General features: G+C 44.6%; 1 protein-coding gene and 1 long non-coding RNA gene across 16 annotated transcripts in view; one reads left to right on the top strand and one right to left on the bottom strand.

Moving 5' to 3' along the window:
* LOC114642585 (NACHT, LRR and PYD domains-containing protein 3-like) overlaps positions 1-17352 on the top strand; it is a 1142003-nt gene that overhangs the window by 325303 nt on the left and 799348 nt on the right. Inside the window, exons 12-13 of one of the 15 annotated variants that reach the window (XM_051921812.1) lie at positions 1570-1743; positions 16218-16391. The exons of the other annotated variants lie outside the window; for them this stretch is intronic. Of the exons in view, the coding sequence (XP_051777772.1) occupies positions 1570-1743; positions 16218-16391 (348 nt within the window). The remainder of the gene's footprint in view (positions 1-1569; positions 1744-16217; positions 16392-17352) is intronic. 15 annotated transcript variants of the gene reach the window in all.
* On the bottom strand, positions 1517-16392 carry LOC127526400 (uncharacterized). Its single transcript, XR_007933972.1, has 2 exons — positions 16306-16392; positions 1517-1657 (listed from the first exon to the last, which is right to left on the bottom strand). It is a non-coding gene; the product is annotated as an uncharacterized LOC127526400 (long non-coding RNA).

Here is a 17352-nt window from a genome sequence, read left to right as displayed (position 1 = left end):
TCATAATAAATGTAACAAATAGCAAATGTAAATTTGGTGTAAAACACATTATGACTTTTTTGGGACTTGACATTTAAGACTTGACTGTAAACCTGCCTAACTTGACTCAGGACTTGGGAGTGAAGAGGAGAACAAAAAGGAGAAGAAGTGAGAGCTGGAAATAAATAGAAGGAGAGCAGTGACAGGGTGTCACCAACAGAGGGCAGAGCTGAGCAGAGCAGAGGACCTGAAGGTTTGGCTGATGGTGACTTGGCAGACACTCAGATGTCTTATAAGATGTCCTGGACCAAAGTGAGTGGGAGGCGAAAACATTTAGTCCCCGATCAGAAGACCACCAGTAATAGCAATATTTTAATTAATATTATTATTATTATTATTATCAACAGTAATGACTAAAGACATATCTGTATATGTATATCTATATACTAATGCGTGACATCTGTGTCACCGATAGCCTTGGCTGTGCACTCATAATTTGAATATTTTTGTATCATTTATAAAAGCTTGTAAAGACCCCACCATCTTTATTCCACCCCCTTACTGTCCACTGGCCTGTCCTGACTTTTATAAACAGACGTCATTGAAAAGGCAGGACATAAAGAAATGAGCTGCTGTGGTGACAAATTCAAACTGTGATGACACAAACATGTCACTCCTGTGACCCCCACACGTCCTGTGAAGTCAGCTGATAAAGTGCTGCTGATTTCCTTTGACGTCATATTGATCAAATCACTTATGGGCAGAGCTGGGAATGGACAGCAGTGCTCAGCAGTTATGGTGGTCTCCTCACAGTCCACTCAGACCACCTCTGTGCCCACTGGACTGAACTTTGTGACGCCGACAATCCATCTGAAGCTCATCCTCCTGCTTTATTACAAATTAGTAGAAGGAATAAGAAAACTGAGCTCAACACCACTGAGGGGTTTAGTGGACAAAGGTCAGCTGGTCAATGTCACCGGTCAGTATGTGAGGACAGAAGTGTCACATGTCAGTCTTGTCCTCCATGTCCATTATGTCATCACTCCTAAAGTCAGCCCCAGTGTTTGTCCTTTTAAACCAACAGAGTGTCATCGTCATCATCTAATTACTGTGACATGAGGAGAGTCCATCGTGACAAACAGCTGAGTGTTAAGCTCTGCAGTGACCAGAATGTCTAACAGTCGTCTTTGCATGATGTCCTACAAATCAGACAAAATGTCTACACATCCTGAGTCCTGAATGACACAAAGAAATCCCACTTTGTCACCCCCACCACATTGTCACCTTCTACAAGTCCATGTGGCCTCTCAAGTGCAGGACTCTGTCAGTCTCACTTCTTTGAGGTTCATCTCCAATATTAATGTCCGTGTGTCCGTTTCAATGACTTCTCATCTGTCACTACAGCATGAAGACAGGAGACCCTCTCAGGTGTTTGGTGCCTTACTTATAAGAACAGCGGTGGTCTCGGGTTCAAACAGACTCAGTAAAAAGTAAAAATGCCAGCAGTCATTGAGCCTTTGAGCTCTGTGGCCTTCGGTCTGTCTGTCTGTCCCTCCTCATGTCCTCACTTCTCTTTTTGTATCTCCACAGCCTGGAGTTATGTGGTCTCACCTCCAGATGTTCCTCATCTCTCTCCTCAGTCCTCTCTTCTCCACACTCACAGCTGACTGAACTGAACCTGAGATTCAACAGCCTGGGAGATGCAGGAGCTCGTCAGCTGTGTGAGGGTCTGCGGACCCCAGACTGTAAATTAAAGACACTGAGGTGAGTAAACAGTGTGAGGAGTGTGGGGTTATGAAGTCACAGCTGATGGCCTGATGGACGGACTGATCACAGGACACCACATGGACTGACTGAAGGAAAGAGAGGGACAGGCTGGGGGATGAGAAGGATGAGCAGTGGAGAAGTGGAGCTGGACAGAGGTGACAGACAGGGTGGACAACAAAGATAATGAGAGATGACAGAAGGAGAACAACAAAGAGAAGGAGTGTGAGATGAGCTGAGAAAAGGAAGAGTAGAAAAGGTGGACACACAGAGGGACAAGGACACAGGGAGGAGAGGTGACAGGATCAGGACAGCAGGCAGAGTGGACAGGAGGAGAGGGTGGACAGGGTTATGGGGGTCACTTGGAACTAACAAGACAGAGAAGAGGCAATGTCAGTGGACAGGGTGGTGAGGGGACAACAAGAAGAAACAAGAGGACAGAAAATGAGAGAAGACAGGAGAGTGAGGAGGAGTGGGAAAGAAACTAATAAAGAGAGAGACTGGACATTAATTAAGAGAGCAGGACACAGGAGTGACCACAGAGGGGTCAACACCATGTCACCTGGACAGACCACCTTCTGTTGTGATTGCTCTAACAGCACAATATCACAAAGAGGTGAAGTCTCTAGAATAGCCCACCAAACAAATGTCACTCCAGGCAGGCCCACCCCAGGCAAATAGAAGGCTTCAGACCTGACTAGGCCTCAGAAAGGAGCTCAGGCTTTTAAATTCAAAATAAAATCAAAAAGAGTCTCACAGGCATGAAGTGAGTCTGACCAGAGGGAGAACCGTGAAAACTCCAGCTGGGGCAGAGACAAGTCCACAAGTGGTCTTCATAAAAGACGACGTTTATTAACAAAAGAGCCAAAGGGGCTGCCAAAGGCAATCCAGAGCTAACAACATTCAAAAAGCACAAACTGTAAGAGAATCAGAACTCAAGAGCCAAAGGTTCAAAGACAATAATCAGAATTAAAAACAAAAGAGCAAAATACTCACAAAGACCACCAATCACCAGAGCAGTCAAATGAGCCGCAGCCTTTAGAGAGTTGGGGGGCAGGTGGTCCTGCGTCTTGGGATCAATGCACAGAATACAAGGAACATCAGAGAACTGCAAGACACACAGAGAGATACTTAATAATAATGAAATAGAATAAAAATAACAGATAATACAGAATTAAACAAATAATAAATGAACAGGACAATGTTATAAAAACAATGGAAAACAATAAAGGAGAATAAAAAAACTGTTATTTTAATTAACTCTTTTAGGGCTAATTTTTTTTTTTTTTTCTTTTCTCCCAAGGCTGAATATTTTTCCAGAAACTAACTTTTTTAAAAAAAGAACACAAAACAATTGTTTAACATATCAAATCAACAAAAAATATTTATTTTTGACTAATATAACTGTTTTGCATTTTGTATGAGCCTGCATACTATATAATGTAACATATTATTATTGCACATACTGTACATGTTACAAAGCAAAGTCCTGCACAGTCTGTCGCTCAAAGCAGCCAATTGCATGCATTGCCTCGTTGCACTGCTTACAATACGTGTTGCACTGGTGCCTCTTTTTCAGTTGTCTGTTGCTGCACACAACACAGTCAGGCTTGTACTTTTTGTCCTCATATGTGGCAGGAAAGTGGCGCTCAGTCAGCCTGTCTGGCACTGCTCTTTGTGATGGCCTTCCTCGCTTTGCCAAAGGCACTCCGACATATTCTGCCAGCAAGCTGTCAACCACCTTCTTGCGGAAATCTGCCGCAGTCATAGTGCTGTCACTGTTTGCCTGCTTGAATAATATACAGTATATCCATTTGTGAGTGCAATCTCACGCATGCGATGGTACACAGTGTGGTACCACTTGGTGGACTTATGGCCGTAAGCATATGACCCCAGCATCTGATCCAGTCGATCAACTCCAGCCATCTTACAATTGTACTCCTCAAGCGCAACGGTCTTGTCCAGCTTCCTACCTTCTGGGTTTCCCTTTGAACGAATTGCTTTTTCACATAAATTATTAGTGTGAACTGTACTAAGACAAGTCACCCGTTTGACATCATGCCATGCCAATGCCACCAAGTTATCCGCCCGCATGAAAACAGGATTGTCCCCTCTTTTCATCTTCAGCCTGTCTGGCTTCAACTGTGAAGCCATGTGTCTCCTGTTCACCCTTACTGTGCCACAAGCTCCAATTCCCCTGCTCTGTAGCTCCATGAACAGTTCTGGCGATGTATAGAAATTGTCCATGTACACAACATGTCCCAAATGTTCATATCCCTGAAGCAGCTCCAGCACAACCTGACTTGTCAAAGGACAGTTCTCTCTTTGAAAAGAATGCTTTCCGGAGTAAGTAATTACTTTCAGGCAGAAACCAGTGTTTGCTTCTGCCAGTACAAAATCCTTTATGCCATACTTGGTGGGCTTGTCTGGCATATATTGTCGGAAAAAAAAGCCGTCCCTTATATTTTATCATGGATTCATCCACAGACAAATCACAGCCAGGCTGATAAAATTGTTTATATGTCGGCTCCACAATGTCAAGCAGGGGCTGAACTTTACACATGGGATTATAGCCTGGCTCACCCCTTTGGGATTTGCTCCTTGTTATCACAGAAGTGAATGAAGCTTAGCAGCAGCACGTACCGATCACGCGGCATAACCTGTCCAAAGCCACCCGGTGACAAAGTACATTTGGACCAATGCTCCCTGAAATTATATCGCCAGTCCAGTCTCATCTCTATCTGCAATGCCACAAAGCCCTTCATCTCGTCTTTTGTTGTGGGTTTCCACTTCGAAAAACGAGAACGCGGAGCGAGCGCATCCCGCGATTCAAAAAATTGTTCTGCATACCAGTTTGTCTCTTCAGATATCAGCTGAAAAACTGCCTCAGGAAAAAACAGATTGAAATAGTCCAGCGGCTTGTAATCCGTTGTGTCCAGCAGCAAGCCGTGCCTTCTTGTGAAGTCAGGTAGCCAGATCGGCTCCCATGGATCAATTTCTGGGTATTCCTCCCATGCGAACCTTGCCGTAGGTATACTGGCAGCGCGAATGCGCTCAGCTGCCAGCTGAGGAGCTGGGGCGGCATCGGCTGGTCTCCGATCAGCTGATGCCGGCTCCTCAATCTCTTGCTCAATCTCTTGATCACTGTCTATGAAATCCGACTCTGAAAAATCAGAGTCCGACTCCGCGATAATGCGCAAAATGTCTTCAGCCGAGTATTTTCTTTTCTCGACTCGCTTCGCTCCCTCGTGAGATGTTGATGCCATCTTGTCTTTGTTTGTATTTGTTTACATTTCGCAACTCACGCACAGGTAAGGATCATTTGCTGAGTCAACAAGTCTAGCATTCCTCCAAGCACAGAGGGAATGCCTGTGACGTGACAGTGTGTTTTGTCGCCATTAACAGCTGATTGTCGCCCTCTATCCCTGGATGTCGACTTTTGTCGACAGGCGCCCTCAACCCCTCCTGTCGACAAAAGTCGACATCCGCCCTAAAAGAGTTAATATAACTATTATTAACAGTGATGACTATTGACATATCTGTCACCTGACACTGTGACTGTACTGCTCTCTTTCTTCATTTGTCTCCTGTCTTTGTCAAATGAGAGTCACCTTACCAATGTGTGACGTCTGTGTGACTGATGGCCTTTGCTGTACTCTCATAATTTGAACCCAAGTCCATTGATTTTAACATCTATATATTGTGATGGATGGCCGGCTAAATGTTCCGGCCCACACCTCCAGGCCGCCAGGTGGAGCTCTCCCAACAGCATGGAGGTTCCCCGAATTCCAGCAGGGCCTTATGGACCTTGTAGTTTGTATGCGCAGCCCTGCTGGATACCATGGGGGCCACCGGGAGCCACTGTAGGGAGGCTCAAGGACTTATACGTGCCCTATAACCCAGAAGTACGTCGTGATCACATGACCAGAAGGAACGGCGTGCTTCCGGGTTGAAGAAAAGGACTTTTTAAACTGACCCGGAAGTGATAAGGAATCATGGACTGTAGGATTAGAACCACTTCCGGGTCAGGGGTATAAAGGACTCTGGGAAACACCAGACGAGTGAGCTGAGCTGGGTGGAAGGGTGGTAACGCGTCTGGCAGAGGAGGATTGGTTATTTGTATTTGATTATTGATTTGTATGTTTAGTTTGGAGTGGAGGGTGCTTGGTGCACATTATTATTATAAAATAAATAATAATCGTAATTTTACCTGGTGTTTGGAGTGGTACCTGAGGGTTCAAGGGAGCACTAGCGCCCCCTACTGCGACACTGGCGTAGTCGGCAGGATTCTCTGGCCATCGGATAGGCAGAGGACCTGTTTTATAAACATTGTGTTGGCAGAGAACCCTAAGACGGTACTGGTCATGAGCACGGAGGTAGAAACGCCACTCACTACACGCAGTACAGCGGTGATGAGCCACGTCTCATATTGGTTCGAGATGGGAAGGAAGTCAGGGAAAAAGAGTTGGCATTCCCAAAAGAATCAGGCCCTGGAAGAGGCGGCGACAGTATGGACTTACGTGACGGGCAGTGAGGAAGACAGAGCCCTGATAGCTGCCGAACGAGCCCATTTGTTACGTTAACAAAAGGACTGTCAGGGGACTACCTCACTGGAGCTCGAAGTAAGCCCACAAAAATCGGAGGTATGTGCCGGGACAATGCCCGTTGCGCCGGGACCTGTATTTTCTTATTTTGTAGAGGCCGCACAGCGCGAAACGGACTATGAGAAGGACACATATCTCCTACCCAGGCAAGATGGCCGCGATAGAGAAGAGTTGAGCCTATCTAGGAGTCTGAAAGGGAGACGCCTATTCGACAATGATAGTCACGTGGACTATCCTGGTGCAGGCTGGGTATACAGTCATCAAAACACCGAGTCACCTGACCAGGAAGAGACCTGCCTATTCACGGAAACATATCCCGTGATTTCGCCCGAAGGATGTCAGGAGGAAGGTCAACAGTGGTCCGTAAGTGAGGTCATTGTTTCCCCGACGGCATCGAGCTCCCTGAAGGGAAAGGGAGAGGCGAGTGAAGCAGCGCCAACAATAAATACAGATAATGAGGGACGGGATATGACTGAATGGTCCACCGCTAAATTAAAAAAGGCGGATCACAGTCGACCGGTGGCGCCTCCCCAGCCCTCTAAAATGAGAAACTCCAGTTCCCAAGAACCTTTGCGCAACCCAAACGAGCACGTGCCTGGAAGGTAAGGCAACTGAAGATTTTAGCCTGCCTCAGGCAGACTTAAATGACTTTATTGGACTAAGGGATCTTGAGAAGTTACTCAAGCCCGTGAACAGTTTCTTTCAGGGATTAGAGGAGCTGAAGAAACGAGTGGAGGAGCAGGGAGCAACGGCCGAAGCCCCACTGAAAGGACTAATGAAATACCTACTGCGACTGGGTTAAGAGGCTCCAGTTATTTTTGATATGGCGATACAGGTGAGTCCAACCCGTACCATATAGTATAAAGGGACACAGTGTGATCCGGTCCCGCGGTTAATAAGTAGCGGGTGCCAAAGCACTGTGTGCCCTACAGTAGAGTGTGGAATGGTAACCGAGTGGTCAGGGGAAGGACCGATCGAGCCGGTACAGCTGTATGAGATGGCTTCTCGGAGCAAGGTGGACCTCAAGACCCCGATCTACGCTATAAGGGAGTTGTCATTGGTAACAGAAGGGGCGGGGGAAGCGCCAATCAAACCAGAGCAGTTGGAAGGTACTGTCTCTCGGGGCGATGTGGTGCTGAAGACGCCACCTCGGAATAAAAGAAGGTCAACGGGTGTGCAAACAGCGAAGGGGCTCTCTTCTTCCAATAGAGAGACCCAAACTGTGTACAAGCCCCAGAATAAGCAAGAGATCCCCAAAATAAAACGCGGGTCTCCTGACAAAGCAGAGAGAAGGGCGGAGAGCACAGAGGCAGCCATAAAACCTCCCTTGGCAGAGAAAAGAGTGGAGTCAGGACTAATGGAGTTCCCGTGGTGTTTCCGGTCTCGTGGAGGAAGACAACCGGGAGGACGCCGGCTCTGTTATGACTGTCATCGGCCGGGCCACGATTGGCGAAGCTGTCCTCGGAGGACAGGGGATCGGAGGGACAGCTGATACACCATTCCCCCTAGGTTCTCTGGGGAGTCTAGACAGCACAGCCAAGGCCCGACTGATGAGTCCTCCTGGAGGTTGATGTCCCTCGTGGGGCTGGACGCTCCGCCCCAGTGGGCTTCGCTAAGGGGTGGGAACTGTGATGGATGGCCGGCTAAATATTCCGGCCCACACCTCCAGGCTGCCAGGTGGAGCTCTCCCAACAGCATGGAGGTTCCCCGAATTCCAACAGGGCCTTATGGACCTTGTAGTTTGTATGCACAGCCCTGCTGGATACCATGGGGGCCACCGGGAGCCGCTGTAGGGAGGCTCAAGGACTTATACGTGCCCTATAACCCGGAAGTACATCATGATCACATGACCAGAAGGAACGGTGTGCTTCCGGGTTGAAGAAAAGGACTTTTTAATCTGACCCGGAAGTGATAAGGAATCATGGACTGTAGGATTGGAACCACTTCTGGGTCAGGGGGTATAAAGGACTCTGGGAAACACCAGACGAGTGAGCTGAGCTGAGTGGAAGGGTGGCAACGCGTCTGGGAGAGGAGGATTGGTTATTTGTATTTGATTATTGATTTGTATGTGTAGTGTGACGTGGAGGGTGCTTGGTGCACATTATTATTATAAAATAAATAATAAGTGTAATTTTACCTGGTGTTTGGAGTGATACCTGAGGGTTCAAGGGAGCACTAGAGCCCCCTACTGCGACAATATATAAAATTCTTTTCGTGTTTGAAATGGAAATTACGTATGACCACGCGATATGGAAATTACGTATTACGTAGTGCGCCCCAAGTCTCCCTCTCCCAGCCCTCCTCTCTAGATTCCAGCACTGACAGACAGACAAAACTGCCACATTGTAACTTTGTTTTAATTCCCAGTACTTGATAGTAGAAGACATGAAGAAAACAGCTTTGCTTCTTTCCACTTTTTAACTCCGCCGAGCTGTAAACTGCCTTCAACGGCAAGGGGTCACAAGAACAAAGTGGACGCTAGGATGCGCGGTTTAAATTTGAATCACGTGGGATATGTTGTTCAGACGGCAAGGTGAAATTAACACCTTTAAGCCATCCATCTGTACCGTTGTTGTCTCTTATTTCTGGCGCAAATCCACATTCAACTGATTTTCTACAGAACATTACGAAATACAATTTGTGTTTTCAGATGACATTGTTTGGCAGCATGGCTCCTACCGAACAGTCTGGGTTTATGCCAACATTTAAAATACCGGGGCAAATCCCCCAAAAAAAATTTATTGGGGAACTTGAGGAACTATCAGCATCAACAAAAAGAGTCAGGTTACACAGAGAAAGTGAGACAGAAGCAAATCGAGAGAGAAGGCTTGCTGATCAACGTATACGACAATCACAACTGAGGGCCTCACAAACACCCGAACAACGTGCTGAACAGAATCGAATTTGACGGATGCAGTATTCACAGGCTACCACGTCACACAGCCGTCAGGGTCTGTATATGGAGGGATTCAATTATAACATTGTAAAAGAATATTGCCTACATCCAAAAGTTACAATAGGAGAAATGGACATCGTCTGTCAGTACTGCCAAGCAAAGAAGTTTAAATTAGAATCACATGGGATGTGTTGTTCAGACTGCAAGGTGAAATTAACACCTTTAAGCCATCCACCTGAACCGTTGTTGTCTCTTATTTCTGGCGCAAATCCACATTCAACTCATTTTCTGCAGAACATTAGGAAATACAATTCGTGTTTTCAGATGACATCCTTTGGCACCGCGGCTGCTACCGAAGAGTCTGGCTTTATGCCTACATTTAAAATACGTGGGCAAATCCATAACAGAATTGGGTCATTAATGCCGTTGCCTGATGAGAGCCACAAATTCCTCCAAATGTATTTTTTTGGGAATGAAGACGAAGAAGTATTATGTTGTGATACAATTCCTGGTACCAAGAAATAAATTGTTCTTGACATCCAAAAAATTATGCATGAACATAATGCGTTAGTGAAAATGTTCAAGACCTCTCTCGAAAGAATGCCAACAGATCAATACAAATTAATCATTAGAGCAGATAAAACTCCAGTTAATGAGCATGAGCGAAGATTTAACACACCTACCATTAATGAAGTGGCAATTGTATTAGTCGGAGAACATGTTGGCACCAGAGACATTGTCCTTCAAAGACGTCAAGAAGGCTTGCAGCGTATTTCAGAAACGCACAGGTCATACGATGGTCTGCAATATCCCATAATTTTTTCCAAAGGAGAAGATGGGTATGACTTTAATTTAAAGCAAATTAATGTCAAGACTGGAGCTCTTACAAATAAAAAAAATTCAGCCATGGACTATTATGCATACCGCGTAATGATTCGAGCAGGTCAACTGAACAATATTTTACTTTGCAGACAGCTCTTCCATCAGTATATTGTCGACATGTATGCCAAAGTAGAATTGACACGACTCTTATTCATCCGGATGAATCAGAAGAAGCTGCGTGTTGACGATTATATTCATTTAAGAGATGCTATATCTAACGATGGAGTTGCAAATAACATCAGAAGAATGGTGATTTTACCGGCAACATATACAGGTAGTCCGAGGCACATGCATGAATATGCACAGGACGCTATGTCATATGTTCGTGCATATGGACGCCCAGACCTGTTCATCACTTTCACCTGCAATCCAACATGGTCTGAGATTAAAAAAGAACTATTCAGTGGTCAGTCACCAGCTGATCGACATGATAAGACAGCCCGAGTATTTAAGTTAAAGTTGCTCAAGTTGATGGACGTGATTACAAAAAGCCACGTCTACGGAGAGCCAAACTGTTGGATGTACTCGATTGAGTGGCAAAAAAGGGGTCTTCCACATGCTCACATCTTGGTATGGTTAAAGGAAAAAATATGCTCTACACATGTTGATAGAGTTATTTCGGCTGAGCTTGCGAATCCTCAGGATGATCCAGTATTATTTGAGATCATATCTAAGCACATGATCCATGGGCCCTGTGGTGCCATCAACATAAGGTCTCCATGCATGAAGAACAATAAGTGCACTAAATGTTACCCAAGGGAAATGATTCATGAAACAGAAACTACCGACGATGGTTTTCCTTGATACAGACGACGGAAACCATTTGATGGAGGGTACACTGCAATTATTAAATTAAAGGTGGATAATCAATATCAAGATGTAGAAGTCGACAACAGATGGGTTTTGCCTGACTCTCCTTTGCTCTCAAAAATGTTTCACGCGCACATAAATGTAGAGTTCTCTAACTCTGTGAAGTCGATAAAGTACATTTGCAAATATGTCAACAAAGGGAGCGACATGGCTGTCCTACAGGTTAATAATGACTCCTCCAATGATGAATAACACAGTACCAAATGGGACGGTGCATTAGTAGCAATAAAGCAGTATGGCGTTTGCTTCGTTTTCATTTCCACGAACGTTATCCAACAGTTGTACACCTATGTGTATATTTGGAAAATGGATAACGTGTATATTTTAATGAAGACAATATGTATAATGTAGCCTTGCAACCACACAACACAACACTGACTGCTTTTTTTCAACTCTGTCAGGACGATCCATTTGCGAGAACATTGTTGTATACTAATGTACCGAGATATTATACGTGGAATGCATCCTCAAAAATGTTTAATAGAAGGAAACAAGGTGTAATAGTGCCAGGTCATGACGGAATTCGAATGAGTGATACTATAGGAGGTGTATACACCGTTCACCCAAACAACTCATAATGCTACTACCTGCGCCTCTTGCTCCACACGATCCATGGACCTACATCTTTTACTTCATTGAAAACTGTCAATGGACATGTATGTGAGACCTATCGTGAAGTTTGCCAAAAACTTGGTTTACTAGAAGACGATCAACACTTGGACACCACGCTTCTTGAGGCATCTGTTACGCCTTTGCTCCTCAATTACGGGATCTATTTGCAATTATTCTTACAACTTGCACTCCATCAAATCCGTCAAGTCTTTGGGAAAAGTACAAAGACAGTCTTAGTGAGGATATACTTTGTCAACAGCAGATGGCCAATCCCAATATAGATGTAAATTACACTCAGGATATTTATAATAAAGCTCTTATACGAATAGAGGACAAGTGTCTTCGTATAACCAGCAAAACATTACTACACTTGGGTTTACCAGCTCCAAACAGGGCAGCATCAGATGCAATAGATACGGATGTCTTAAGAGAAAGGTCTTACAATGTAAATGTTTTAAGGCAACTTGTAGCCACGAACAAACCCCTTTTAACACCAGACCAGTTAACTGCATTCAATCATATAATGGGTTTGATTAAAAAAGGAAATGGTGGTGTTGTTTTCCTTGATTCTCCTGGAGGAACAGGAAAAACATCTATATATATAATTCACTAAGCCGCCGACAAGTAAGACACCCATGGCGCACACAGGACGGAGCCACGCCCACCAACTGTAAGACCATTGGATACGACGACAACTCACAGAGCCACGCCCACCAACTCGGACGCGACGACTCAGAAAACATGGCATCATTTTCAGTTTGTCTGTGCTAGAGTCCACATGCACCTCTGAGCCACGTTGACTGTTCATAAAGGCATGTTTCTCACGGATGTGAATCGCTGTATGCAGCGTCTAAAACAGTTTGCGAGGGGTGTCCCATGGGATCCTTAAAACAATCCTTTAAAACTGAGGTTAAAACACAACTAAGGAAGCAGTTGTTAAAAACCAATAAGCCCTGTGCATCTTTTTCATTAGCGTCTCACCTGCGTCACTGATACAGGCCCTGCAACAGTCGAGACACTCTCTCAGCAGCTGACCTTCTCTGTGCCTGACTCCACAACTGTCAGTCATCTGATTAAAAATGGCCTTTTGAAGGGGAGCTATGGACCCGCTATACCACAGGAACACATTGCCTTTGAGCCTGCTCTCGCTCACTCTAACGTACCGGCTTTCTCTCTCTCCTCACTCGCTCACACACTGCACAGGGGAGAAACACCCGCAGCACGACTCCACCCAGAAACCGTTTCAGCCACACTTCCACGCCCCTCGCTACGCTGTGAGCGCGATAATTATTTATTTAAAAATGGGCTTCTGAAGGGGAGCTGTGGACCCGCTATACCACAGGGTCACCTGTGACATTGCCTTCACATTGTTTTCCTTTTATTTCTGATTCCGTCGAGCAGATCAGACACCCAGGCAAACAACACTGAATAATCAATAGCTGCAACTACTTTGCCCGCCCCCACTCCTCACCTGAGTCGGTTTCGTCTGTGTTCAGCAGTGTTTCCCAAACTCGGTCCTGGTGAACCCCTGTGGCTGCAGGGTTTTGTTCCAACCAGATTCCTAATCATTAATGTCGGTGAAACTCATCCGGGATAAGTCAGTTTTCAAATGCAGCTGTGTAGCAGATTAGCTGGATGTAATAATCTGAGATGAATGCGCGACCCTACGCTGAGTGAAAACACAATGTATATTGAGTCTACAAAACATGATCAGCAAGTCTTTGATAGGCTGCAACAAAGTGATGAAAGAACGGGCGCATTATTTTCACACAAGCTGTGTGTGTGGGTGGGTGGGTGTTAGTTAGTTAATTAGTTACTCAAAGGATTTCAAGATTTAATATGCACAAGCGGTAACACTGCAAAAGCAGCCCAAACCACAAAAGACGGCTGGCAAAAAGTGGCCGACAAATTAAACGCTAAGTAGTGTGCATTGTACTTACTGAAAGCAGCGTTACGGATTTTGCAAATGTTAATTTTTTTCCCTCTGCTTAAAAAACATTAAAAAAGCAGCATGATTATGCGGCGTATACTACGCCGCGGGTTGGTATGCAGCATGTAAAACAGTTTGTTTGTCGCAGATAATTTGCCTTTTATCTTTACACAAAGACAATTTCCTGTTAGATTTGCCTTTGCGATGACTATTAATAAGGCACAGGGCCAAACTTTTAAAAAGATATGAGGTACTGTCGTTTTACTTGCAGGAGATTTTCGTCAAACATTACCAGTTATTCCATGAGGCACACCAGTGGATGAACTCAACGCATGTTTAAAATCATCTACAATTTGGAAACATGTTGAAACAAAAACCCTAACTACCAACATGAGGGTGCGTATTCTCGGTGATGACACGGCAGACAATTTTGTGAAGCAGCTACTCAGTCTTGGAAATGGGAAATACCCTTCTGACTCTCTTTCAGGATTGATTTCCTTTTCACCTGATTTCTGTGTGTTGTTACCTTCAGTACAAGAAATAATATGGAAAGTTTTTCCAAATCTTCCAACTAAGTGTAAAGATGAACAATGGCTTTGCGAACGTGCAATTCTCGCTCCAAAAAACGATAACGTCCATAAAATTAACACTGCCATCCTCCATGAGCTCCCAGGATCATGTATGACATATAAATCTATTGATACTATTATGGACCCCAATCAACCAGTTAATTATCCAACTGAATTTTTAAATTCATTGGAGCCACCAGGTCTACCGCCTCATATATTACATTTGAAAGTTCGTTCAATCATTATATTACTCTGGAATTTAGAACCTACCAAACTGTGTAATGGCACAAGATTGTGTGTCACAAAATTAATGCCAAATGTCATTGAGGCGACAATCTTGACAAATGGCAGTAGAGGGAATAGTGTCTTCATACCACGTATCCCACTCATCCCTTGGGACATGCCATTTGAATTCAAAAGGCTACAATTTCCGGTCCACCTTGCATTTGCAATTACAATAAATGGAGCACAAAGCCAATCACTTAAAGTTGTAGGAATCAATTTAGAAAACCCATGCTTCTCTAACGGTCAGTTATATGTAATTTATACATTTATGCACCTAATGGAAAAGCAAAGAATGTAGTTTACCCGAAAGCACTGCAGTAGTACTCAATGTTTACTTCATATTCTCATATGATGATGATGTTAATAATGTTGTTTATATTGATGTATATGTTATTGTAAATGCTCTTTATTTATTGAAAAATAAAATTGGTAATTAACAAACTTATTTTATAAATACTGCATTTTATTAATTTCCCTTCCACTCAGTGAGCGAAGCTACTGGGTAATCAGCTAGTTTTCTATATTTTGTATGAAAATTTCTTTTGTTATTTGTTAAAGGTTGTAAACAACAATAACATTTATTGTCTATAGCACATTTTCATACAAATGTTGTAGCTCAAAGTACTTTACAAGATAAAATAAAGTTTATATGAAACAAAAGTAAGATCAGGCAATACTAAGTAACAGTGAATAAAGTAAGGTCAGATGACCAGGAAGACAGAAAGAGCTAAAAACACAAAAAAACTCCAGGCTCCACCATCTTTAGTGCACCACTTACTGCCCACTGGCCTGTCCTGACTTTTATAAAACAGACGTCATTGAAAAGGCAGCACATGAAGGAATGAGCTGCTGTTGTGACAAATTCAAACTGTGATGACACAAACATGTCACTCCTGTGACCCCCACACGTCCTGTGAAGTCAGCTGATAAAGTGCTGTGGATTTCTTTTGCTGTCATTTGGATCAAATCACTTATGGCAGAGCTGGGAATGGACAGCAGTGCTCAGCAGTCATGGGGGTCTCTTCACAGTCCACTCAGACCACCTCTGTACCCACTGGACTGGACTTTGTGACGCTGACAGTCCATTTAAAGCTCGTCTTCCTGCTTTATTACAAATTAGTAGAAGGAATAAGAAAACTGAGCTCAGCACCACTGAGGTGTTTAGTGGACAAAGGTCAGCTGGTCAATGTCACCGGTCAGTATCTGAGGTCTGAGTGGCCGAGGACAGAAGTGTCACATGTCAGTCTTGTCCTCCATGTCCATTATGTCATCACTCCTAAAATTAGGTCCAGTGTTTGTTCTTCTAAACCAACAGAGTATCATCGTCATCATCTAATTACTGTGACATGAGGAGAGTCCATCGTGACAAACAGCTGAGTGTTAAGCTCTGCAGTGACCAGAATGTCTAACAGTTGTCTTTGCATGACGTCCTACAAATTTGACAAAATGTCTACACATCCTGAGTCCTGAATGACACAAAGAAATCCCAGTTTGTCACCCCCCCCCCCCTCCATTGTCACCTTCTACAAGTTCATGTGGCCTCTCAAGTGCAGGACACTGCCAGTCTCATTTCTTTGAGGTTCATCTCCAATATTAATGTCCATGTGTCCATTTCAATGACTTCTCACTTGTCAGTACAGCATGAAGGAAGGAGACCCTCTCAGGTGTTTGGTGCCTTACTTATAAGAACAGCGGTGGTCTCGGGTTCAAACAGGCTCAGTAAAAACTAAAAATGCCAGCAGTCATTGAGTCATTGAGCTCTGTGGCCTTCGGTCTGTCTGTCTGTCCCTCCTCATGTGCTCACTTCTCTCTCTTTATCTCCACAGCCTGCGGTCATGTGATCTCACCTCCAGATGTTCCTCATCTCTCTCCTCAGTCCTCTCTTCTCCACACTCACAGCTGACTGAACTGGACCTGAGAGACAACAAACTGGGATATTCAGGAACTCGTCAACTGTGTGAGGGTGTGCGGACCACCAGCTGTAAATTAAAGACACTGTGGTGAGTAACCAGGGTGAGGTGTGTGGGGTTATGAAGTCACAGCTGACCACCTGATGGACGGACTGATCACAGGACACCACATGGACTGACTGAAGGAAGGAGAAGGACAAGCAGTGGGACGAGAAGGACAAAGAGCAGTGGACAAGTGGAGCTGGACAGAGATGACAGACAGGGAGGACAACAAAGATAATGAGAGATGACAGAAGGAGAACAATAAAGAGGAGAAGTGTGAGATGAACTGAGAAAAGGTAGAGCGGAAAAGGTGGACAGACAGATGGACAAGGACACAGGGAAGAGAGGTGACAGGATCAGGACAGCAGGCAGAGTGGACAGGAGGAGAGGGTGGACAGGGTTATGGGGGTCACTTGGATCTAACAAGACAGAGAAGAACCAATGTCTGTGGACAGGGTGGTGAGGGGACAACAAGAAGAAACAAGAGGACAGAAAATGAGAGAAGACATGAGAGTGAGGAGGAGTAGGAAAGAAAATAATAAAGAGAGAGACTGAACATTAATGAAGAGAGCAGGACACATGAAGTGACCACAGAGGGGTCCACACCACGTCACCTGGACAGACCACCTTCTGTTGTGGTTGCTCTAACAGCACAATATAGAATAGCCCACCAAACCAATGTCACCTCCAGACAGGCCCACCTCAGGCAAACAGGAGGCTTCAGGCCTGACTAGGCCTCAGAAAGGAGCTCAGGCTTTTAAATTGAAAATAAAACCAAAAAGAGTCTCAGAGGCGTGAAGTGAGTCTGACCAGAGGGAGAACCGTGAAAACTCCAGCTGGAGCAGAGACAAGTCCACAAGTGGTCTTCATAAAAGACGAGGTTTATTAACAAAAGAGCCAAAGGGGCTGCCAAAGGCAATCCAAAGCTAACAACATTCAAAAAGCACAAACTGTAAGAGAGTCTGAACTCAAGAGCCAAAGGTTCAAAGACAATAATCAGAATTAAAAA

Source organism: Erpetoichthys calabaricus, assembly GCF_900747795.2.
Source record: "Erpetoichthys calabaricus chromosome 1 unlocalized genomic scaffold, fErpCal1.3 SUPER_1_unloc_25, whole genome shotgun sequence".
Taxonomy (NCBI): Eukaryota; Metazoa; Chordata; class Cladistia; order Polypteriformes; family Polypteridae; genus Erpetoichthys; species Erpetoichthys calabaricus.
The sequence above is the reverse complement of the archived record's forward strand: the minus strand, read 5'-3'. Positions and strand labels throughout refer to the sequence as shown.